Source organism: Buteo buteo, chromosome 24 (genome assembly GCF_964188355.1).
Source record: "Buteo buteo chromosome 24, bButBut1.hap1.1, whole genome shotgun sequence".
In the NCBI taxonomy this organism is placed as follows: domain Eukaryota; kingdom Metazoa; phylum Chordata; class Aves; order Accipitriformes; family Accipitridae; genus Buteo; species Buteo buteo.
Window position 1 is genome coordinate 20,270,258 of NC_134194.1, and position 24,753 is coordinate 20,295,010.

The window sequence follows — 24,753 nt, forward strand, 5'->3', positions numbered from 1 at the left end:
GAAAGCCAAACAGAGGGCTCTGGTTAGTACTCAAAGCCACACGGAAGGCTTCAGGGGGCACCAGAAGTCACCTGAAATTTAAGAAACACTTTAAATTACTCCCTGTTCTCTTTGTGAGCATTCAGAAACACAGTCCTTTAATCTTAGTGCCTCATTCTGATAGCTACATGGAGCTTAACCTGGACAGCAGCTTAGAAAAAAATTATAAATAGATTAGTATGGTTACTTACAGGTCTTTCAAAGGAAAGACACTCACACCACAAATCTTGAACTAACCACTTCCCAAGCAAGGGAACTCACATATTTAAACAGAACCACAAGGGTAATTAAAAGAGACTGGAGGTTGCCAGCACCAAACTAGATTGGCTGAGGTGTTGGTTGATGGGGGGGGGGGGGGAAAGAGGGGTTTTTAATTTCAGCCCTTTTTTTGGTGCTACATCCATTTTACCAAAAAAGTAGAAAGTTAACACATGATTTATCCAGCACGATGGAGCCAGTCGTGCTGTGGTTGAGGGGAGGCGAAGGACAGCAGCCGAGGGCTGGAGGCAGCAGCCACATCCTCAAGCTGAGTTTGTTGCTGTGATTTTGCCAGGGCTGCTGGGGGAAGAGCTGGTGGAAGAGCTACAGGTGAGGGGTGTTTTTCCTTCTTTTTTGGGAACAATCTTCTGAAGGGAAAGAGCACAGACTAATGGATAGCACAGATGTCTGTAAGTCTGTCCTGCACCCTTTCAAGTCCTTATATTTCTTTTTATATGTTGTTAGAAGCAAGTTTTATTGTATTGCCTTTTCCTCGTCTGTAAAAAATGAACCAATAATGTTACACCGTCTCACCTCTGAGGCCTTGCTGGCTGGCTCCTTTTCTCACATCAGTTGATGCCCTACCCTGAGTTCCCACTGCCCTTCCGGAGCAGGTACAACATCAGCTGGCCGTGCTGGTCCTTTTCTTTCTGTCTCTAGAAACTGCAGTAATTTTAAGCATCTCCCCTTGGAGCTGGAGCAGCTTCTCTATTGCCAGGGGCAGATGTCCCTCTGCCTTGGCACAGGCTCTTCCTCGGGGCTGCAGGGATGGAGGGCAGCCGCAAGGGCTTTTGCATCCTGTGCTGTGGTGTGAGGCACGGTCTCCCTAGCTGAGGCTCTTTGTCCCCCTCACCTTTTTCTCCAGAGATTGTCTCCAGGTGCTGTGGAGGTGCCTGGTCTCCACAGCACGCTTCAACCACGCTGGTGCAGAGTGTGTGTGGGGTTTCATTCCCTTGTGTGTGATCACTTGGTCCTCTGTTAGGGTCTGTGGGCATTCTTGGATTGCAGGCATATGTGGCAGAGAGGAGGGTGGGTGAGACCGGGAGCGCTTGCACCACGAGCGTCAGCCTCTTCTCCAGAAAGGGCCGTTGGTCTGGTTCCCGAGGTGGGAATGGAGCCACCGTGGGCAGCAGTGCACTGGAGTGGGTGAGCTCCTGGTTGCTGGTGCTGAGCTCTGCAGCACCCAGGGCCTGTCCCCTGTGCTGGTGTGTGGACACCCCACAGAGGGTGGCTGGAACGGGGGGTGCCTGTGGGCATGAGGGTCCTGATAGCTGGTGGGGATTCCTGTGCGAGGGCTGAGATGTGCTGCTGCTGTTGGCCCCTGCACGAAAATCCCCCCGAGAGTGGCTTCTGGAGGAGGAGGAGACATAAAGTGCGTGCCTGTTCCTGTCCTGGTGTGGGGATGATTTGGGGTCCCTGCACATATCATATCCCCTGTGGATCTGTGGGGCAGGGTGTGTGGTGGGCATGCAGCTCAGCGCAGGGCACAAGAGTTGTGCCATCAGATGGGACATGGTGCACGCTATTCCCTGTCAGACAGGGTGTTTTGGGAAGCTGCTGGGATTTTGGGCTCTTCCTCAGCAGCGAGACAGTTCCCAAACAGCATTTGTTAGATTGGCGTTTGCAGGGCAGGAGACTGACCTGGGACCTGGCGTGTTGGAGAGACCTGTATTAGTCTGATTGTACCCTCATTTACTCACAAGGAGCTTTTCTTTTAGCAGAGACGATGCCATTTTGCTGCAATGAAGCATCAGTAGTCCCCATCGAGGAGCACAGCCTTGACGATATGGAGAGCAAGGGAGGATGTGGGCACAGGAGGAGATGTTGGATAAGTGCCCTGAAGTAGTGAGTGACCAAAGCTAAACCCCAAGGAGGCTTTGGGGGCCTGTGTACCCCATTCCTGGTGGGTCGGTTGTGCCCAGAAGGTCCAGGCAGGGGGACCTGGAGGTGATCCTTGCAGCTAGCCAGAGGCACAGTGATCCCAGGTGCTTCTGCAAGGCCCCCCATGACCGAGCTGGTGGGGGGCTGTTTTCAGGGCTTTGCAGTGAAAGCACAGTGCTGCACTGCAGAGGCAGGAGCTGGACCATGCTTTCCCCATGGGAAAGGCTCATGGATATAGGTCAAACAAGCAGGAGCACAGTTAAATCTGAGCTGAAGAGTTTGTTTCCCAGTCACTGTTTGAGAGGAACACCCAGAAGGCCTGGTGCCTCCCTCGCAGGGGTGCGAGGGCTGCAGGAGGGCTGCCCTCCAGGAGGTCAGCTGCTGAGTGTAGGCTGTTTGGAACGGGTGGTAGTTGGCTTCTGGACTGGGATTGTCTTCATGGTACTGGAGTTGCCTGTGCGCATGTCTCATAGGGCTGGCTGCGACTAAAGGTAGCAGCTGGCTCAGTCTACCCTTGTCAGATGCTCTTCGTTGTAGATAAAAGCTTTTTCTGATCATTCTAGTTCCCATGGCTGGCAAGTATTTTATAAATGGCAAAGGCTGTCACTGTGGGTCAACCCTTTGGGAAGTCTTTCTCATCTGTCTACCCCAGGCACGGGTTGGCAAACCATCTTCCTTACCTAAATGTGCTGGCGAGAACAAGCATCTCTGTGCTTGAACTATAACCCACTCAAAGTGGCAGTTGTGTTCCTGTGGCTGCCCTGTGCTTTTGGATGAGCTTTGGGAGAGATTTTGCCTTGCCCAGTTGTGGCTGAAGCTCTAGCTCCTGCTGTGTGTGGAGAAGTGAAGCCCTGGGCTTGGGTGGGGGCTGCTGAAGCAAGGGGGCAAAAATCCAGTGTGCACATCTGCACGCCTGCCCCTGCCTGTGTGAAAACAGGGGTTTAAGTCCTATTGTTTGTAGAGGAAAAACATCTGGAGTTCCTGCCATTTTACTGTTTTCCCAGGTGCTCATTGCTAAGAGTAACTGCTATTTCACCTCTTGCCCACCCTCCACCAGCAGCTTGGGGCCACCATTTTAGACTTCAGCTTATGCTGCAAAGAGTAAGTGACCTTGTTTTCCAGAGACCCTGTTTGAAGGAGCAGGAACTGGATTTTGCCTTCATTTACCCCTTAAGGAGCTGCCACAGGAGGAAAGGGCCTGTATTTGCCAGTTCCCTGCAGCCCTGGCTGGGCAGCCGTGCCACGGGAAGTGCTGAGCAGGAATCAAGTGTGCTGGCATCACGCTGGGTTAGTTTTCCTCTTGGAAATAAAAAGTGGAGCAAGCCACAACTGAGTCAAGGTGACTTTCAGTTTATTCAATGCATTGTTTACTTAAAGCCTGGTAACAGATCTGTGGAGCAGACCTTGCCCTGCTCCTCATTCTCAGCTTGTCCCACAGCTCCTTGTGCTGGTTTTGGCTGGGATAGAGTTAATTTTCTTCATAGTAGCTGGTAGGGGGCTGTGTTTTGATTTGTGCTGAAAGCAGTGTGGATAACACAGGGATGTTTCCGTTACTGCTGAGCAGTGCTTACACAGAGTCAAGGCCTTTTCTGCTCCTCACCCCACCGCACCAGCAAGGAGGCTGGGGGGGCACAAGGAGTTGGGAGGGGACACAGCCGGGACAGCTGACCCCGACTGACCCAAGGGATATTCAAGACTGTGTCATGTCATGCTCGGCATGTAAAGCTGGGGGGAGAAGAAGGAAGGGGGTATGTTTGAAGTTACGGCGTTTGTCTTCCCAAGCAACCGTTACACGTGCTGGAGCCCTGCTGTCCTGGAGATGGGTGAACACCTGCCTACCCATGGGAAGTGGTGAATGAATTCCTTGTTTTGCTTTGCTGGCATGCACAGCTTTTGCTTTACCTATTAAACTGTCTTTTATCTCAACCCATGAGTTTTCTCACTTTTACTCTTCTGATTCTCTCCCTCATCCCACCAGGGGGGAGTGAGCGAGCGGCTGTGTGGGGCTTAGTTGCCGGCTGGGGTAAAACCACAACACCCCTGCATCAGAAAGAGCTTGTTGTTGTGTTGGTGGAGCTCAAAGGGGGCAGCCAACAGCCATGGCTGTCTTGCTGTGGCAGCCCCTATTTCCTTGCAGGGGTAAGTGCCAGAAGAGGCTGTTTCTCTGCCTTCACAGATGCTCCCTTCAGCCCAGCTTGCTCTTCACTCCGTTTCAGCAAGGGCCCAGGAAACACAGCTCCAGCTGCTGAAGGTCCTTGTTCTAACGTGCTTCATAAACATTGCCATTAAATGGAGGGTAGAAAGTGTTTATTCAGGGGGAGGGTACCAGGGCACCTGGAAAGACAAGGGCACCCCAACTTAATTGGAAGTTGACCGGTGATCACTGTAGAGACTGAGCTGCGTGAGGGTAGAAAACCCGAGTGGCTTTTTTGTGCCCACACTATTCACAGGCTGGGGAGCAAAGTCTGGCAGCATCAGCCGCTCCAGTCAGGCCTTGCCCACCTCTGCACTTAGCTCTCACCTTGTCACTCTTTGAGAGAAGTCTCTAAAAAAGACTTCCTTTATAAGGAAGCCTTTAAGAGAAATCTCTCAAAAGATTTCCTTTACAGCATAAAGAGATGAGGCGCAAGTGCAGAGGTGGGATGGGGGCAGGCCCCACCAGAGAAGTTACCAGAGTGGGGCAAGGGCCATGAGAACGGCCAAGGCAGGGGGTGACAGTGGCTGCAAGACCTCACTCTGCAGCCCATAGGAGTTGTGTGAGGATAAAAATTGCTGCTCAAGGGTTTCTGCCTCCACACAAGCCAGTCTCTGCAGCGATTGCTGTTCTTAAGAGCCCTGGGTGCTCGAGCAGAGTGTATGAACAGACCAAACCTATCTCCCAAAAGGGAATCCCTGTGCAATTTTGGGGGTTGTTTGCACTTGGTACAGAAACTGGCTAATTGCAGCATGACTCATGGGCAGGACATTGCCCTGCTTGGGGAGCGGGCACAAGGGCAGAACCCACCAAGGCTGTGTCCCTCGGGGATAGTGCTACCACCTAATGCAGCTGAGGTCAAATGATGTCTCTTTCTGTTCAGGCTGAATCACCACTGTTTAATTCACTTCTCAACTTGCTGTTGAGAAGAGCTCAAATATAAAACTGCAGGAACTTACTGGTGTCCCCTACCACCTAAACCTCCCAAAGAGGCAGCTGCTGCTTTACCTTCCTCCTCAGGGACAGGCAGCTTGTGCCTACTGGGAATGCAAGCCAGGCGGGACCACAGAAGCTTCTTCCCCAGGTAGGGGCACTGGTAGAGGGGGCCGCTTATCCTGTCTCTGGGGAAGAGGTGGAGCTGTGTGCATGTCCAGGCTGTCTGGATGAATTTCTGCTATTGCTTGCCCAGCGCAGGATGTGCTACAAAGAAAACGGCTTCATTGTCCCTGTCCTGCCTCTCCTCCTTGGGCACCCAGCCCTTGCTCCAGAATGCTCTCAGGAGTGTGTCTCCTCTGCCCATTGCCCAGGCTTTGCTGGGAAAATGACATTTGAGGGGCACCAGCTTCCTCCCAGCCACTCTTCCCTGCTAATAACTGTAGGGAAACCAAAACAACACAAATAACCTGGCTTTGGCTGCTAAAACCCCAGTAAAGCAGAGAAGTGAAAAGCTGTAATGGAGATTTGGGAGAGCCTTCCCCTCCATCTTTGCTCTTGCACACAGACAAGGGCTGCCTTGGGCTCCGATCCTCCGGAGCAGCCCCAGAAAGCAGCATAAGGGAGTCTCATTTGTTCTTTGCCTACCACTTTCTCTGACCTCCAGTGCTGGGCGCTGCAGTGAAAGCTGGACCAGGCAGGATGTAGCCTCCAGGGGGTTGTGGCAGAGAGGGCCACTTCCACGGGAGAAGCTTGGAGCCACTGGCCACACAGCGCTGATATCTGAGATAATTTTTAACATGACTTTAAACTGTGGGATTCACTTTGCCAACACCACCTTCCCTCGCTGCAGAGCAAAACCCTTCACACCAGAGCAGCCTCATGCACCGTCCCTGGGGTGAGTCCTGGTTCTCCTCCCCCAGAGCAGGTCCAGCTCTCATTCTCTCCTTCTGCTTCAGACCAACTCACTGGCAAATGGCTTAAAAAGATGCGTCCCTGCATCCCATCCCCATGTGGATGGCTGTGAGACCGTGGGACCTGCCCTTGCCTCACTGCTGCGTGATGGGACTGATAGTCCTGAGGGCTCACAGAGCACATGGAAGGCTCCTGAGGGCACCAAAGCACACAGTTTTCCAGGGGCAGGGGCCACCAAAAAGCAGACTGAAAGCTCTGGGGCATGCCGAAAGGCACACCAAGGCCCTTGAGGGCACTGCAAAAGAAACAGAGGGGCTCCAGGGGTACCCAAAACCACCCTGAGGGGCGCTATTGGAGCAGAAGGACAAATAGAGCAGCGCTGGTTTCCCTATCGCCTCTCCAGCTAGCTAGGGAACTGCAAAAGCAAACCAAAGAGGTTGAGGGTACCAGAGGGGAAACAGAGGCATCCAGACCACTGAGGAGCAGATGGAGGGATCTGAGGGGCCCTGGTGGCACCAAAAACCATATGCAGAGATGGGGGCTGCGACGGGACGGACACACCACAAAAGAACAGAAGCCTCTAGGGACACTGGAAGGGCACCAAAACCAAATTAATTGCATATGTAAGAGACCTGGTTCTTTCTTTTCAGCAGGAGTCCTATATCTGTCCTTTTGCCTCCATGCGCTGGCATCCAGGTTTCAGATGAATTTCATGGTGCGTAAGCATCCCGGGAGAATTTCCTTCTTGTTCGCGCTACGGAAGAGAAACGCTCCCATTTCCACTCAGATCTTACAATGGCTTGTCAGTGACAAAACATTCCCAAATCCTCTCATTTATCAAATGGCCAATCCTGTTAACAGCTTAAGAAACATAATTGCCTGCAATCTCTTCTGCTATTCATTTTATGCCTACACTTCCCTCTCTCTGGCAGCTTACCAGCAGGCAAGTCAAGAGCTGAAGCACGGCTGCAGCCACGAAGTGCTTCAGCAATGCAATTTCCTCTAATCACCTGCACCATGATTGCAGGAATTTTGCCTCCCTCTTTGTAGCAGCAAGAAGCAGGTGAGTGAGGAAGGCACACAGCCAAAAGCATCGGCTAAAATGCCACCAGTTATGTGTAGGTTTCCAAGCATGGCTACATTTTAAGTGCAGTTCCGTCTGTATGGTGGGAACATCATCAATCAGGATCTGCTTTTAGGGCACAGGAAATCACAGCCAGATTTACTTGCCTGGGAGATACATGTGCATAGGGGGCTCTGGGAGAAGCAACAAGAGAGGCTGGTGCAGGCTTGGGTGCTTGGAAATGGCTGTGAAAGCTTCATCAGCAAGAAAGCAGGGCCTGAAACATCAGCGAGCTGGTGAAATAACAGGGAAATTGGGATCAGCTGGAGACAATGTGAGCTCCTGATTACTGCATTGCTAAAAGAGGCTGATTTTATCTTATTTCACAGAGCATCTACAACTTGTGAGAGACTTTACAATGGCTCATTTGGATCAAAGCTCTGGGAGGATTTAGAAGAGCAATGTTTGCAGGCTGGAAATCTGCTGGCTTCCTCAACGTTGATTTTGTACAGTCAGCTTGATCTGAAGAGAAACCCCTAAGACCACCATAGCTTCCCCTAGAGCTTGGGGACTAGGAAGTTCCTAGGTCTGTCCTACACATGCTGGCTACTGCCTTTTGTGCCTTAAAATCTTGTGCTAACCTGACATTATCATTGTGCGTTTAACTGGCCAAAACATGCTTCTATCTACACTCTCCATTTAGGTCTGCCTTCAGTTTGGAAGGATTTTTCTTATGCCTACTCTACTCCTCTTTTCGACCATATTGGCTATTTTGGATCCTTAGTGTTTTGGATAATTGATATAGGTTTCTTCTGATGCTTTCATATGTTATTTTTAAGCACTTTTTTATGCTGCTTGCCAACATTTTATCCTTGCAGTTCTTTGAATTTTGTATTAAAAAAAGTATGAACAAGCTGTATACAAATCAGAAGGTCTTTTTTTAAAGTCAGACATCATCTTAAGGGATTTGGCCCTTTTTGACCCTGCTGAGATACTGAATTCAAGTATATTTTGGTCACTATTGTAGGATAACCCTTCGTAATAGCGATTTGAACCTCAAATGCCGAATTTGGCCAGAACTGCCTAAAGAACTGCTTTTCCCATTGAAAATAGTTTAATTCACTTCTCAAAATTCAGTCACTTACAGTGACTGAATTTCAGCATGGCCCAAATGCCACCCAGACCCAAGCCCCAAAGAGCTTGGATGGCTCTGGGCTACCTGCCTGGAGCCATGCACTGCTTGGGAACAGCAAGGATTTGGAGAAGAAACTATCCAAGTCTTGAGGAGGGACTGAAGCAAGCTGTATATATAATATATACATAGGGAAATTAAGAACTGCAAATGAATAAACTGTACCTAAAGAAAGTAAAAACTGCCCCAATAAAAAAAAAAGTAGGACAGCTGTGCTTTTATACAAGAACTTGCTATTTCTTTTATGACATTTATTTCAAATCATGCAAACCCTTCAGAGCAGCTGTAATGCCCAGTGGAGTTCTCCAACCTAAATGTCTTATCATCAGAGTAAGAAACAAAGATAATGTCATTTGAATGCTGGATGCAACAACGTAGGCTGCTCTCAAGGCGGATTCTCCCTGCTCCAAATGGGAATGATGGCTCCAAACACTCACCAGAACAGACTGAAAAGCAGACGTCTCATTTGTGAGGAAATGGCCAATATCTCAGCTTTTTTCCCCCCATTTGTTTCTTCCTGGAAAGAAAAAGACAAAACAGTTGCATAAAGACGCTGCTATTTCAAAGCAAATTTTAAAACATTTCTGATTTGCAAATGGCATTTCAGCATTTTCATGAGAATAAAATGCTACTATGATGCTGTGTTTAAATATTTCATTCCAGCTCCCTGAACAAACTTAAAATCTTATTATAAGTCATTTTGACATAAAAGCGCGCTTCTCTGTGGTGCCCGTAGCTTAGACATCTCCAGCTTCAAGTGCAGCTGCAGGAGCCCTCCCTGCTCGTGGCTGATCAAAGGCAAACCATGCTGCCACCCACGAGCCGCCGCTTGTCCCCGGCACCCAGCCCAGGAGAAAAAACGGATCCTGAACCTCCCGAGTTCTTCTTCCCTAGGGGCGATGCTGTCTATGAAAAATACACGTTGCTGTCGTAACCCTACTGTGAAAAGGTTGAACGAGTTTAGCAAACAAAAATACTTTGCCTTGGTTCAAATTGTGCTGAAACAAAACATCAGCCAGCGCTGGCTGCTCAGTTAAGCAGTTTGTCGTGCAGCCTTTGGAGATGAAAATGCTGAAAAAAGGATTTCGGGGAACATACGTATTGCATGGAGAAAACATTTCATGAGAAATTTTCCAAACCTCCTGGCAATTCCCATGCACTGCTATTCCCTGGCATGCAACATGTACGTTGCCCTCAAATTTGGAGGACGGCTTATGGCTGCGTGCAACTGTGCTGTGACAACTACCGGGATGTACATGGGGCCGCAAGGGGGGATACATTTTAGTTAATTCCACGTGTAGTCCCGATGTGGGAGCAAGGAGCCATTGTTCCCCTCCTAGAGGCTTGAGCACATCTTTTTGGGGAGATGCTGGCTCTCCTCTTCCTCATTGTGGGCATTTAACCCCCAAATACCCACTGCCACCCTGCTGACAGGAGGGGTGCTGCTTTACCTGGCAGCGCTGGCACGCTGCTGTGGGAACTGGTCCATCGTGTTCCACTGTTGCAACTGAAATGGCGATGTTGGCCATGCTCCAGGACTCCCAGCTTCTCATGTTTATTCCCTTGTTCCTCATGGTTACGTGCTGTGCTGGTTTTGCTGGGGCCGAGATCCACAATGCCGCCGTGGTGGCAGCTCTCCCAGGGTCTCTGAGGACCTGTTTTGGGACTCCGAGCATCCTGACTCCATCACCCAGCTGCGGAACCCCATGCCTCTGCTTGATAAGATGCTTGGAAATTTCTTCTGGTGTCTCTGCCCTTGATAACACCCTGGTCCATGGGGTGGGTGTAGGGCTCAGCCTGCAGAAGCTGAAGTCATGGCCGTGGGTGTCCCAGAGCAGGACACATTATAGGACACATTATAGGAGAGGACAGGGTTACTTTCTGTCTCACTGTATGGCTCCACGCAGCTACCAAACAAAAACAGCCTTACAGAGGCTGTATAAGCACTAGCATTTTGCATCTCCATCGGTCTCGATGAGTAGCTTTGACGGCTCTTGATGTGTGTGAGTGAGGCCCCATCCAACATGCAGGGAGGGTACAAGCAAGTGGAAATCAGGGCTTATGTTTGCCACTGATAAATGTATTAGTCTTTATAGCGGAATTTAAACTACAACCCTTTTTCAGGCACCTCAGCACTCTGTTATTTTGCAGGCCTTGTAAGGGAATGTGATTTTGCCTTTTAACTGGAGTGTATCTTATGCTAAGCAGCGAGATTAAGCGTAGGGATCCAAAAGAAGTTGCTGAATGGCAGAATTGCCATTATAAATAACATTAATAATTTATCCGATCCAGGGGGTTTTTGGGTAAATGAAATACCTGCCTCTGTATAAAGCTCACTGAATAGAAACACATCTCCGCTTTTACGAGGCTTGGATTAAAGAAGGAAAATGCTAAGGGGCTTATCTTCGCTTCAATTTGCAGCCCTTCCGGCTAATGGCAAACTCATTTAAGAAGCTCCTGTGTTTGTGCCAACTCTGCCTTTATTCTCGGTGCCGGAGCTTGGCTGCATTTCTCGCCACAGTGCTGGAGAGAGTGGAGAGGAAGCAGTTTGTTTTCTTGACCTCAGATTACCAGACAAAAGCTAGCAAGAATAATTTTCCTTGGAGTCCTCCCTATTACGGGTTGCTTAAAGCGTCTGCACGGTTGCTGCAGAGAAGCTGGCGGTCTGGGGACCCCACGTGTGAAAGAGGACAGGGCTGGTGGCTGAATGGGGATGAGTCGAAAGAGCATCTGTCATCTTTCTTCTGGGATGCCTGCATCCTTCTGCACGGACAATCGTGAAATGGCAAAATTCATCCTCCACAAAGCCCACGAGCTGTCACTTCTCAGCTCTTCTTTTATGCTGGTAAAAATCAATTGCTTCAAAGTTCACTGAAGGTGAAGGCAACATTTGCTTTCCATTCAGAGTTAAGCGGACCATCTTCGAGAGCTAACGCTCTCAAAAGAGAGAATAGCAAAAATCAGCAGAAAAATTCTCTGAATAATTTGGACTAGGAAAGGAAAAAGCAATTTGCTCCCAGTTATTCCACAGACAAAAGTATGAATAAAAAAATCATGAGCTATTTACCCTGTCTGGACTGTTTGCATGAGTTTTATGCTATTCCAGTTTTGCTTCACCAACCCCCAAAGACCTTATCACTGGATCCTCAAGGCACTTAAAGAAAGCATGCCTTTTTTTTTTTTTTTTGCATGCTGGATCAGTGGGGACCAAAAGCAGAGGAAACAAAAGGGGTCCTAAATCTGAACCATGCTGATGCTTGTGTGTGCATTGACCTGGATCAGAGACCCAGACTCTGGCTGGCCAACTCTACCGGCACAGAAATTTTATCCAAAACAGTATTACAAGCTCGGGTGCTTTGCATTCAGATAACTAGGCTGTGGCAAAGGCACGGTGGGTATTTACAATCTGCTTTAGAAAAACCTGATACATGTCATTAGCTATTCTGTTGTAAAGGCAGTTTATGTTACCCACATCTGCTGCTTTAGGTGGCCCAGCCAGACGGCTGGCACTGCTCGAAATGCCAAAGACTGTGCTGCTGCAATGAGGAGAGGAAAAAGAAAGGAGGATGAAGACCTCATAAGCTTTATCAAAACCCACCAAAAAGTCAGGAGATTTGGGGATTACAGCGTGTAATTACATTACCTTAAGAAAAAAGTTTACTGAAAATTTCCTGTTTTGTGTTGCCAGCGCTTTTCAGCCATTAGTAACACATAACTTCTCATTGTCTTTTCCCGAGGCACAGATGGGCTAATTTTCAGCTACCTGATAATTACACATTATTTGAAACTGTATCAAAAGCTTCTGTTCCTGCATTCCTCCAACAGCCGTTCTTACAGCTCACAAAGTCCCTTGATTGAGGCTTGCAGGGGTCACCATCCATCAGTCCATCTGTCCATCCAGAGGGCCAGGAATGGAGCAGCAAAGCCTCCACACTCACATGCAGGCTTTGCAAGCTGCTTGTACAGATTTGCACCATTTCCAAACTGGGTGGAGTGACTGAAGCTCCACCTAAAGCATCTTCTCGGCTCAATGCCAATATCTGAGATTAATATGGAATAATGCTGCATCAAAATGTTTCTACTTAAACATGCATGGGGATGCTGATGTCATGGGAAAATTAAGGATAAACCAACATGAGATGCTATAAATCAGCATAACAAAGGTTTAGTCTCAATTGTCCTTGGGCAAGGAGCTGTCCTTGGGCAAAACTGTGGGCTGCCGAATTGGAGGAAGGCATCCCATCGGCTGTACGGAGAGGAAGGTTGACAGCCCCTCCTCTAGAGCCATAGTGGAGGCTGGAGAAACCTCCTTCTCCCTTGATCCCTCCTCTTCGGGAGCGGTTACTCTGCCAGTTGAGCTCTGATTGTTTTTAGAGGGTGTTTTCTCAGCTCGTTTGAGGCTGTCCAGTGGGAAAATGCAAAAGGCCTCCCTCGTGTTTTCTGCTTCCCCATCGTCAAGTATGCCTGTTGCCTTATCAAAGAAGGAAATTAAACTGGGTTGACATGACTGGTTCTTGACAAACCCATGTTCTTTGATTTTATTCATCATTTTACAAGTTGCTCATTTAAGACTTTCTTCCAGCCTCTTTCAGGGAATTCAGATTAAGATGATTATTCAATTTTTTAAACTTTTTTTTTTTAAATATCCTCTTTAAAGAGAGGTGCTTCCCTCATCTCCAGGGACCTCTAGGCCTTCATAAATTTTGAAGATAACCACCAAAGGTTCAATGTTCTTGGGTGCATTTCATCGGATCCTCTCATTTTGAGTACATTTGACATATCCAAATGGCTTTAAACTTCTTTCCTTATGCTGGCCTTCTCCACAGTTCCCTTCAAAGCCTGTTTCGTTAAGTTTCATTCACAATTAACCTTTTTATAAAGACTGAAGCAAGGGAGAAGGGGCAAATTTCTGCTTTGAACGCTCAGTCCGTTCTCCTTCCCCAGACACGTACATCCCTACACATCTTGCTGTTCTCATTTTACATCTAATTTATTTGCAGACCCTTGCTGGTTGCCTCTGAAACCTTGTGCATGCAGACTTAGCCGCTTTCATGCTGTGAACCTGTATTATTCCTCTATTCTCCCCCCAGGCACGTGCCCATTTCGACTTTCCATACGATTTCTTTCCAGTTTCCAGACCCTGCTGCCGCTGTAATGCCATCTAATTATGCTTCTTATCTGCTTTCACAGGGGAGCAGTTTGCTGTTGTGCACCATCTTTGGTCTCTTCTGGGAACTGCCAGTTCTCATATGTTTTCTTACTGCGTATTTCCATCCAAGAGAGCTTCTCCACCGCTTCCCTGATCTCTGTCAGATGCTCATTATTTTGTTATTTCTGTTCTTCCATCTTACTATGCTGGTGGGAAGAGAAAGTCAGGTTATACATAGCTTCTCCTATTGCCAAATCTCTTGGGATGTTAAGTTAAGGACTAGCCTGATAAGGCTGCAAAACTGAAGGGAGGGATCACTGAAAGCTCCTAAAATCCTTCCGGCAGTCGTCCCGGGTGGGACCGATTGGGCATCACTGGGGAGAGGTTGTTGCTTGGGAAAAAAGATACAGAATCGGCCAATTGGTCCATGTTGGATGGTATGTGGGGAGCGGGGCTCGGCGGCAGGAACCCCCCAGACCCTGGCATCTCCTGGAGTCATTTCTGATGTTCTCCATGCACACGGGGATGGGATGAAAAAGCAGCTCTGCTCATGCCTTGACTCTTCAGGTGACGTTCATGGCCTCGGCTCAGGAGGACCAAAGCATTACCCACCTCTGTAGCCCCGATTCTGGGCACATTTGGCTGGAGCCTCCAAGCAGCGGCACCGCTCGCACGCCTGACATTTACCGTGCTGGCCTGAGTATCTTCTCCTTTCTCCTGTGGCCACTTGGAGTCAAGTGCCACTGGAAAGGCGGCTTCTGCAAGGAGAAATTTCAGGCACCCTTGGGGGCGTTCTGCGCTCAGATCCTAGACGTTTCTGAGTGCAATTTTGTTTTGGGTTTTACAAATGCTCTTCCGCTTGCTTGCTTGCCTCGAGTAATGAAGCAGCGAGATAAAAGACAGGGCCACAGAAGGTTGTTAAAAAATTACTTGCAAATTAATGTGAGGACAAGGTGTATGAGTTAATATCGTATAAAGACCCTTGAAATCGGCATACATGCGTGCACCCTCCGAGCACTGACATTCGCAGGCAGAACTACACTGGTAAACCAAGCCCAAGGGGCTTGATTAACAGGAAATTTTCAGAATGCCAATTAGAGCAAAGTTTACCGAACAAATTGTTTGCACTTGTACCCTAGAACCATCATGAATTTTAATTCAGCATGGATTTATGTGGCTGAAACAATAATTAAAGATACATGAATGCCTCACGTTCAGGAGAATCCCCCACAGCTACACTGTGGTTTTGGATGGGGAAGGGGGTGAAGACCCTGTTTGGGCAGGGTCTGCTCTCGCTTGGGAGGACATGGGGTGCAGAAGGCTTTTCCCCATGGAGATATAAGCATTTTCCTGAGTACTGAGCTCACCGATTTGTGCAGTGTTTAGTCTTTGATTTCTTTTTTTTTCTTTTTTTTTTCTTCTTCATTTATGTAATATGACAAAGAATGATCCATGGGGTGTTTTCTCAATAAATGCTGGCTTGTCTTTTCCTGCATTCCACTTCTGGTGGCTGTGAGATATTAAATCAGCTCCTTGGGTCCCCCAAGACTGGAGCCTTGCCCTGTGCTCTCCCTGCAACCCGCAAGGGGACATGGGGATCCCCTCTCCTCTCTCCTTATACCTGCTCCTGCTCAGCCAGTCCCAGGTTTGGACATACCACCATAACGCAAGGAGCAGCTTTGCTGGAGGAGCAAGCAGTGCTACCAGGCAGCATCAGCGAAAAGTCACAATCGAGCAGCGCGATGTATATGTATGCCTTCATTTGAATTCTTCTCTCCCTCTCCTTGCACTGGTAAATAAGTTACACATATTTTTAGAAGAAGTTATTTTCTGTCACTGCACTTTTAAATGTCAAGCTCCTGGAGAGGAGTCTTCAAGATAGTTTAAGGTCAGTCAGGCTTCAAGGAAGAAATATGCAGGTAGGGAAGAAAAGCAGCAGTTGGGCTGCGGTCCAGCCTAAACCCAGGCTGTGGTCTAAATGACGGGCAAGCATGATCCTCCTGCGTGGAGGTGGCACCCAGGGGCATTGCTCTCCCTGTACTTCAGCAATTGCCCTCAGTTGGAATAACTAAATACTTTGACAAAAAAAACCCATTGGCTGAAATTTATCTGGCCCTTTAGTTCAGGAGTACTGATGAATAATGCATACATAAAAAGGTTGGTTTACAAATGATTAATTAACCTTAAGAGAGGTTATACTCATCGGCAGCATCCGTTGTCCTAAACACCTTAATCATGTCTGCACAGCACAGTGTATTTGAATCACAACTATTTGAGAAAAGTATTGAGGAATCATGGAGCAAGAGCTGGACACCTGCACTGCTCACCCCAGACAAACACCAGGCACAGGGGACTGCAACCGGGTTTCCAGGCTTTGCTGTGCCACGTGTGGTGTAAGACAGGCTCGAGCATCGCTTACTGGAGCCCAGCGCCTGCCCACGTGCATGCTAGGGTATGGCTGGGAAGGTGCAGAAATTGCACCTTTGCTATGGTAAACAGTTCAGGCATTTATTTTCCTGCTTTGATGTAAAAGCGTGGCTCTCCTGCCAGAGAGAGCTGCTCCCTGTGCCTCCTGCTGTGACTAATGGCTGCTGCGCTCAGTGGGGATATTGCCTGGGCAAACAGGCCTTTAGTCCAAGGGCTCTTTGCATTTGTTATCAGCGATTTGTTATGTGCGTCTATTAATAAAGTGCTCCTAAAAAGCATTTCCACTGTCTGGAGTAATTTCTGGCTGATACCTGGATGCCTCCAGCGAGCAGCATCTCTGCTAGAGCTTGCTCATCTTCAGCAGGGACCTGAACAGCTGGTGCTGCTGGGGACCTGGGGTGGTCCCCGCTCTGGGGAGAGCTTAACCCCTCTGCCCCCTGATTCAGGCTTCAAGAGAGCCCTCAACTCCGGGCAGGGTCACTTATGATGATCGTTTTTTAGTTTTAACATAAATGGGTTTGTTTTATTTTGGCAGAGGCATGTTCGACTGAAGGCTGGCCCCCGTCAGTACCTCTCGCAGGACAAGTGTCAGCGCAAAGAAACCTTGTCTACGTCAGAAGAAGGCTGCTGTTCCTCTAGCTCCTTCTTCCTCCTACCCACTCCTTCACCTCCAAAACCAAGCAGGACATAGAGCTCTCCAGGATCTTCCCATACGAAGAACAATTTGCCCCTGTCCTGTGGTAAAGTTCCTACCTTGGATGCAGCTAAGTTGATTTCTTACCTTTTTATAATCCATAAAGTGGCAAAAGCATCACACATTCACACCTGAGTACCCCATGTCCTGAAATGCATGAGGTTTCTGAAGTGTTTCAGCTCAACTTCAGTGTTTCTGAGAGCACAAGGATCACTCTCAGCAGAGAAAGAGAGAATCTGGGGGGAAAAAACCAAAAATACACATCCTAAGCAGTTGGGTTTTGCTTTGTCCAGCAGGGCCAAACCCCAGAAGGCCAGAGGGGTGTCTGAAGTACAACTCTGGTGCGGTGTGAAGCCCTAAACTGAATTCAGTGACCCATACAAGCATCTACTGGCCTGGATGCCTTTAGGAGACTGGATGCTGAGAGTCCCCATGCTCATGGGTTCAACCAGAAATGATGGGGAGCCCATGCAAAGCTTGATGCCACCACTAAGCTAGTGGACCACCAAGTTTTTCCCACCAGTCTGCGCATCTCCCATATCTCCTGGCTGCCACAGCTGTGCAAAATCACTCCAGACCTGCTGGAAATGGGAGCAGTAGGGTGATGGAGACTGTCCCAGCAATGCCAGAGGTACAGCACCCACCACGTCTGCTCTGCCTGGTGCTTCTGCAGCTCAGGCATCTCCTGGGGCTACAGCTTTAATACCCATATTTATGCATTTTTATGGGGTTTTTTAGAAGCATGAAAATGATTTACAGCATTTCATATTACATTTTTTTGATCCTTTAAAATTAAAACAAATCTTTTCCCCGCTTTGCCCAATTTTAAGGCATCTCTTTTGTTCAGCTCTTGCAGAAAAATATGGATGGAAGAAACTCCTAAAATCCCCGACCACTGGAAAAAAAATTGGTATTTTTCCAAGTTAAGTACTATAACAGAGCGAACATACATGTTTAATTTGAAAATGTTGATTCCAAATGGATTTTTCTTTAAAAAAAACTTCCCCCAAGCAAGTCAATATTTGTAATCAAATTGAAATTTCCTCTGGGAATTATTTATTTTCATGAGGTCTAATTTTTGCAAGGGAAAATTCTACAGAGGAAGGTTTTAAGTCACTTTAAACCAGCTTTAGGAATCTGGGTGATGGGAGAGGGCTGGGAAATGCCATTCAGGCTGCAGCCCCCTTGCCTTTGATGAGGGTGATCTGATGAAAGAGTTTAAACTGACTCGTCTCTCTTTGAAGAGGGTAAAGAGTGAGCAGAAAGGAAGGGGAGAAATTGGAAAGGAGGAGGCATTCAAGATCAATTTCCAGCCCCCCTCCCCATTTCTTGAAAACACAGCAGCATGGCACGGGATTCACCTCTGGCAGCATTAGATATCAAAGTCAGACATCCGAGCTGGCTATTTTTGGCTTTCTACACAGCCAGAGGGGACACATAGCACTTTGGGGTGGTGTGTAGTTCACCTACCCTTATCTGACATCTACTGCAGGATGAGATGAGTTGTGCCATTGATTTCATCTGCCTTGAACAGAGGAGGAGCGGATGGTGACAGGTCCACGTCCACCGTAGCCCGATGAATCCTGTGTGTGCTGCCTGACCTGCTCTTGATTTGCTGGTGGAGCAGGAGCGTGCCTGGGGGTACTGCCTGGGTAATGCAGTGCAGCCCCTGAGGAGGAACAGGCACCATATACTGCTGTTAGTGCATTAAGAGGACTGCAAGCCAGCTCTCCAGACCTCAAGAGAAGAGGATACATGGGTCTTCCAGCACCTCTAGGGAAGCCCTTCAGAGAAAATTGTCATGGCTTAACCTGAAGATGATTTTATTACAGAGTTTGTGTCCATTTTAGAGCAACAGTTGGGGTTAATGATGTGCATAATTTACATTAATATGCCTTTTATTTTTGTATTATGATAAATCACCTACCTTCATGTTTCTTTTTATTATGATGTGCTGGAAACACAATATAGTGGTAGGAAAACAACAATATAGTGCTGCACTGTCAGTCTCAAACACAGAAGCAGCACACCCATGCTACAAACATTCACAGACGCACAGCACCGTGTCAGATTATTAGCTCCAAGGCAACTGCCAACATGCAGTTTTATTGGAAATGAAAACAAGGTAATTCAAGATTTATTTTCTCTCTAAGAAAGTGCCAGGAGGCAGGAGCCAGCCCCCAGCATCTCTCATAAAACACCCGACGCATGGTAACTTGCTGCTCCTCAGCCTGCGCCTAGGGACTGGGGATTTTTGAGCGACCTCTTCAAAAGGAGAAGAATTTTCCTCCTTGTCCGCATACTGTGCCCTAAAGGGAGCAATGGAGATTGACTGACTCTGGTTTCACTGTACCCAGAGGGAGATAAGCACACCCCGGCACTGTCATGGCTCCAGGCACAGCTCCTGGGGTGTCTTGGGTGGCTCCTAATCACACATCCTCAAAGCTTCAGAAACATACCCTGATTATTTTCCAACTGAAAGTACTCATTACCTTCAGAATACTGCTGTCTTAGCCTTTTTCTAATGGATTAGGGTGAACTGATCACCAAACAAAACTCCTTATTAACAGTTATCTGCCATGCCCCACTTTTGTTGCCTTGCCCAAATACAGTCCATGGCTGGGCACTGATACAGGTACACACAGGGCCAAAGAAGGGCCCCATCGAAAATGTTTATGAACTGGGAGGAAAATTACCAGAATAATTGGAGTGATTAATTTTGAGTTGTTGAAGACCATTTTAAAAGATGCCCTAAATGTGTTCAAAAAAGCCACGCTGATTAAAAAAGCAACAAAAAAAATGCACCTTGATTAGATGAAAGGTGAAAGAAGCAATAAAAACAAATAAAACAACCTATATAATAAATGGGATAAGAGCAAGCTGACAGCAACAATCATCGGTCAGAAAGCAAAAGATGCAAAGAGCATCTGACAATAATCTGTGTTGTGAAAGGAGCCTTAATGGAGATGGAGAGGCAGTTTCCCAGTCCAGGTGTTTGGGTTCACAGTTACATTGGCAGTCCTGTGAAAAGGGAGCATGGCAGGGCTGCTCCAGAGAGGTCTGTCCGTAATCTTAAATAGAGGCTTGCTGTCATGTTTTGGACAATACTGAACTGTTTATGAAATATGACTGCCTCCCCCCAGATACTTTTTTTTTTTTAATCTGAAAACCAAAGCTTGGAAACCTAACTCTTCAGATGAAGATGCAGAAAAGCTTCTGTTCTTAGCTTCTGATCAATATATTTCAGCTCTGCTATCACTCTTAAGGACACAGAAAGAAGGTCTTGTAGGGTTTTCATGTCTTTCAGAGAACTGAAATCACTGCCAGGACCCAAAAACTGTTGTGTTCAGCATGCTCAAGTTGGACTTACTGCCCACGGACAGTTGTTTTGGAACAAGTCTGGCATTTCCTGAGGCAGGAGACACATGCCTTGCATGTGCAAGACCATAGTGGGTGCTGGAAGGCATCCACACACCAATGCTGAAAACTCCTAACCCCGATCCCTCCTCCAGGTGCCTGGGAGCTTTGGCCACTGTAGGGGCACAGATCAGCCAGGTACCATGGAAGGCAGCGGCAGGACAGATTGCTGCTGCGAGATGAGAGGTCTGCGCACAAAATGGGTTTTTCCTGCTCAGTTCAAATAATTTTGCTCCATCTGAGGCTTGGATCCAGGTTCTTCAGCCTGGAAGCCAGAGATACTGGAAAAGGCTCGATGTCAGACCTCAGAGGTGGGGGCTCAGGATTTTCTGTTTGCAAGCCTTGGGACAGAGTGGTGGTAAAGATCACTCCCCCCCCATACACCCAAGCACTCGGGAAGCATTCGGCTGCTGCTGGCATTGGCACCGAAACCAAGATGACATTTACTTCCAGGAGCAGATGCAAACACAGGGAACTGCCAATTGGCCAAAATCAAATAAAACATGACCTCTGCTGAACTGGAGCCTTAATACTTTCAAACAACCCTGCACTCAATATTGGCAATGTAATAGTTTACCTTTGAGACATGAGGGCTGAAGGAGAAACGAAACGTGAAGCTCCCGGAGATGTTTCATTACCACCATTTCTATTATTGGTAACAAGCCAGCAAACCCCTGCGAGGTCCCTGAGGTGGGCTCTAGGAGAGCCTGCTTGCTTCTTTTCCCCAAGGGAAAACACAAAACCCGAGAGCTGGGTTTTATTAGAGCACCTGAACCTCTTCAATTACAGAAAATACAGAATGAGACAGAATAGAAATATTCTCCCCTGGCAGGAAGGTCCTTTCTCTCAGGTTTATTTTCAATCCTTCAACCCCCCAGCCACTCCCTGGGCAACCACACACCCGTGCAGCCTTGCTGGCCCCCAGAAAAATCCCCTTTCTTTCCTTTGAAGTGGGGCAGATACTCCCAGGAAACAAACCCTGAGTTAGAAATAATGGGAACCCTTTGAGGAAAAAAACCAAAACAATCTGAGTTTGATTATAACCACAAGGAAAGAAATGGAAGCTTATCTGCATTACACACCCCCTCCCAATCAAATGAATACCCCAGACCACAGTCCTGTCTAGAAGCAGTATTAATACCTCAGCAACTTACTACCTTGTTACCTGGATCACTCCAAGCATTTTGGAACCAGTCTGAAGCACAGGCAAATCCATTAAAAAATGGATTTATTTTATTTCTCTATAGCTGTCTCTAACTTTGGTCCCTTTGCTGTTAAACTTTGACTACAGTAAATTCACCCTTTGCCTTTCTTTTTTCCCAGCAAGGTGTTTCCTACATTTCTAAGATATGTCCCTATTATTCTCCTCGAGTGTCCTGGAATCACCAAGGTGGAAGACCCAACTGCAGCTCCTGGGTACGGGTCTATAAAGCTCTTTCTGCCTCTACCCCAGAACAAAACAGGCTGCTGCCAGCAATTACAGACAGGTAGCTTCTCCCTGGACATGCTTGCACCCCAAACCCATGATCTGTGGGGTGCTGTAGGTTACGCTGGACTCTTTCTGCCAAAATCTGAGCCTCTGGGGATGGTTTGTCTTGCCCTGAGCTTTATCCAGAGCCACTGCAGAAGCTGCAGTTCCAGAACCCAAGATCTTCCTCATTTGGGTACTTCAAAAACCAGCATGGTCACGCAAACGGGAAGCACCGTTGGAGGCAGTTTGGGCTGTATTGTGCACTTTTCTTTTCCCAAAAATTTGAAGGCAGAGGAACTGTCTACAACAATCACTGCTGCTGTATCCCTTACAAACCTTTCAGTAACTCAGTTTTGAAGGCATTTAGACATTTGTAACCTGCTGCTTAAGAGGAATGGGGACACCATATGAGATTGGACATTGTAGTAGTAGCGTATGGGGAGCCATACGCTCTGCCAGGAGAGAAGCATATGGTGATGCTGCCCCCGGCAGACATGTCTGGGGTCATGGCCAAGGCTGCCAGAGATGTGGGTCCTGCTCCCACCACTGCAAACCACAGCTCAGCACAGCCCTTCTCATCCCTGATGGCCAGCAATGCCATTAGTGCCTTTGGTGGAAGGAGGTGAAATTAATGCACAGCCCATCCTTTGTGCATAGGGTACCCCAAATTTTATTCCAGCTATATGGGAGGACCAGTTTTCTCCTTGCCCTGTGGAAAAAAATCCCTTTGCACCTTTGTAGCAGCAGAAGCACTGGGCAGCGGTATGCCGGGCACCTGCCCCCAGGCATCCCCAAACTGCCACGATATCCCTAAAACATATAGCCAGTGCCAGGTGAAAATGCATGTCCCTACTGTGATTGGACCCCCTGACTGCAATAAAACTATTTGATGACCAAGAATCTTTTTCTGCATGGTATGTCAAACAGTAAAGATGCCAAATAGGCAGGGCCAGGAGTTGGTTTAGGGTGTAACAGCACAGCACATGTTTTTTCCCAGCCACCAAGGTGGTTGGGGAAATCCTTCACCCCCTTCACTGCTTCTCTGGCAGCACACGTCTGTGTCTGCAGGTCTGTGCTGTGAACTGCATCACCAGCACAGCTGGAGTTAACATTGACTTCTGAAAGCAGGAGGAAAGATTGTGTTCGTATGTATGCACATATAAAAATATGTGTTTTTAAACCCAGGAAATTCTCGTCGCCTCCCTGGCATTTCGCTCCCAGCTGATGCCGTGGCAGGGCTGGGTGGGTTGCAGGATGCAATGCAAGGACAGGGCCTGGGAAAGCAGCAGCGCAGGGGCTCACAGCCAAGGGCAACGCTCTCAGCACCCTGCGCACTGAGTGATTCAGAGGGACGGGTTTTTGGACCCTTGGGCTCCTTGTGTCCACATCCAGTCTGCGAGTCACGGGAAGGAAAAAAACTCCTGTGTGTATGGCTGGACCATCACAGCCTGCCCTCCCACAGATGACAGCCACCGTGATGCTCAGCCTGGGGGTCTCACTCATGCTTGGGACCTTGAGGCCTCTGGCCTTTGTGTTCGTGGAGGGGAGCACGAGGGAGGCTCCTCCACAAAGCCCTTCTTCCCCGGAGCTCTGCGTGGGGCAGAGCCCTTAGAGACTCAAACTGCAGCGTTAGCGCTTTCTTCAAGCCAGGAAAGGAGATGAGAGCAGGACATGCTCTTTCTGGGGAAAGCCCAAAGCACAGAAATAAAAAAATAACCGGAGGGTTTGGAATCATGAAAAAGAAAAGGAGCCTTGGGTGCAACATCCGGTGAGTAACCCAGTATTTGCAAGGGACGGGGGATAACCGGTGCACCGTAGCCCTGCTGGTTAGGGCCAAAGGTGTGGGGCTTTGTGGAAAACACAAAACGCAGTCATCAACCTCCAGGTAGTTTTCCTCAAGTCTCTTAATCTCCAGGCAGATCCTGACCTTGGACTCTTTGCAGAGTCTCACTCATTGGACCTGTCTGAGCCATCTGCCCTGAGACCAGGTCACTGAGCGATTTCTAACAAGGGCCAGCGTCTCCGCGGGGCTTCTGAACGAAGCCTCTGGAGATGGATCTCTTCGGTGCTCATCCCTGCAGAGAAGTGTGTTTGGTGACACAAACGCGAGCCAGGCTGGGTCATTCATGCAAGGCAGGGCCGCAAGGATGCTGAAGGGACCGGAGCATCTCTCCTACGAGGAAAGGCTGAGAGAGCTGATGATCAAGGGAGGTTACGTGCCTCGGTCACACACAGTCACCGAACTTCAGGTAGTTGTCCTCAAGTCTCTTAACCACCAGGCAGTCCCAGAACAGAACAGAACAGAACAGAATAGAAAGATCAGATCAGATCAGTTGGACGGGACCTACAACCATCATCTAGTCCAGCTGACCGACCACTTCAGGGCTGACCAAAAGTTAAAGCAAATTTTGTCGCACCAGAGGCTCCTCTACTTTTTCTTGTTTCTCAAACTTCTGGTCAAACCTCTGCCCTTCTCAGGGCGGGATGGTGACTGACCTCTCGGACATGCGCAGGCAGGAATTGGGAAGGCGGGAAAGCGGCTCCTGGCATCTTTGCTGCTTCCTGCAGGTTGCGTCTCCAGGGCAGCTCAGGAGCTTTGTCCCTCTTTCGTTTGCAGCGCAAGACGGGGTTGGAGGAGGACTCGGCACAACAGGGCACCTCTTCCCCTGCCGCACCGCTGGATGCCTCTGAGGACTCCAAGTGCCCAATCTGCCTGGACACCATCAGCAACGAAGCCTCCATGATCTGGTGCAAGCACCGCTTCTGTTTTCCTTACCTACAGAACTGGGCCTGCATAAAAGCCGAGTGTCCACTCTGCCGGCAGCCGCCTCAGTACGTCTTCCGCAAGCTGGCAGGTAACAACTATGAGGTGCACAGCGTCATGAGAATGAGATCTCAACGCCGCTCTGAGGAAAGGAGATCTCCAGAGGGCCGCCAGAACCACAGCTCTCCCAGCAGAACCCGTGGCGGTGGCCACACCGGGGCCCCAGAGAGGGGCCAAAGCGGGGCCCCGAGGCAGCCCCTGGGTGGCCACAGAGGGGCTCAGCACACCCAGGCCTGCAACTCGTTGAGAAGCGGGACGTGGCAGCAGAGAAGGGCTCGGGACGCTGCTCAGGATGA

General features: G+C 48.5%; 1 protein-coding gene across 10 annotated transcripts in view; it reads left to right on the plus strand.

Moving 5' to 3' along the window:
- The window catches only part of LOC142044125 (uncharacterized), a 48,955-nt gene extending 32,020 nt beyond the window's left edge, over positions 1-16,935 (plus strand). For 3 of the 10 annotated variants that reach the window (XR_012654218.1, XR_012654227.1, XR_012654228.1), the window contains one exon: positions 484-7,666. Coding sequence is in view for 1 of the 10 variants with exons in the window: in XM_075056223.1 (XP_074912324.1) it covers positions 484-627; positions 16,587-16,742 (300 nt within the window). In the remaining 9 variants the exon portion in view is untranslated. The other 7 variants (XR_012654222.1, XR_012654220.1, XR_012654221.1 and 4 more) reach the window with 7 other exon arrangements.
- The last annotated feature ends 7,818 nt before the right edge of the window (positions 16,936-24,753 follow it).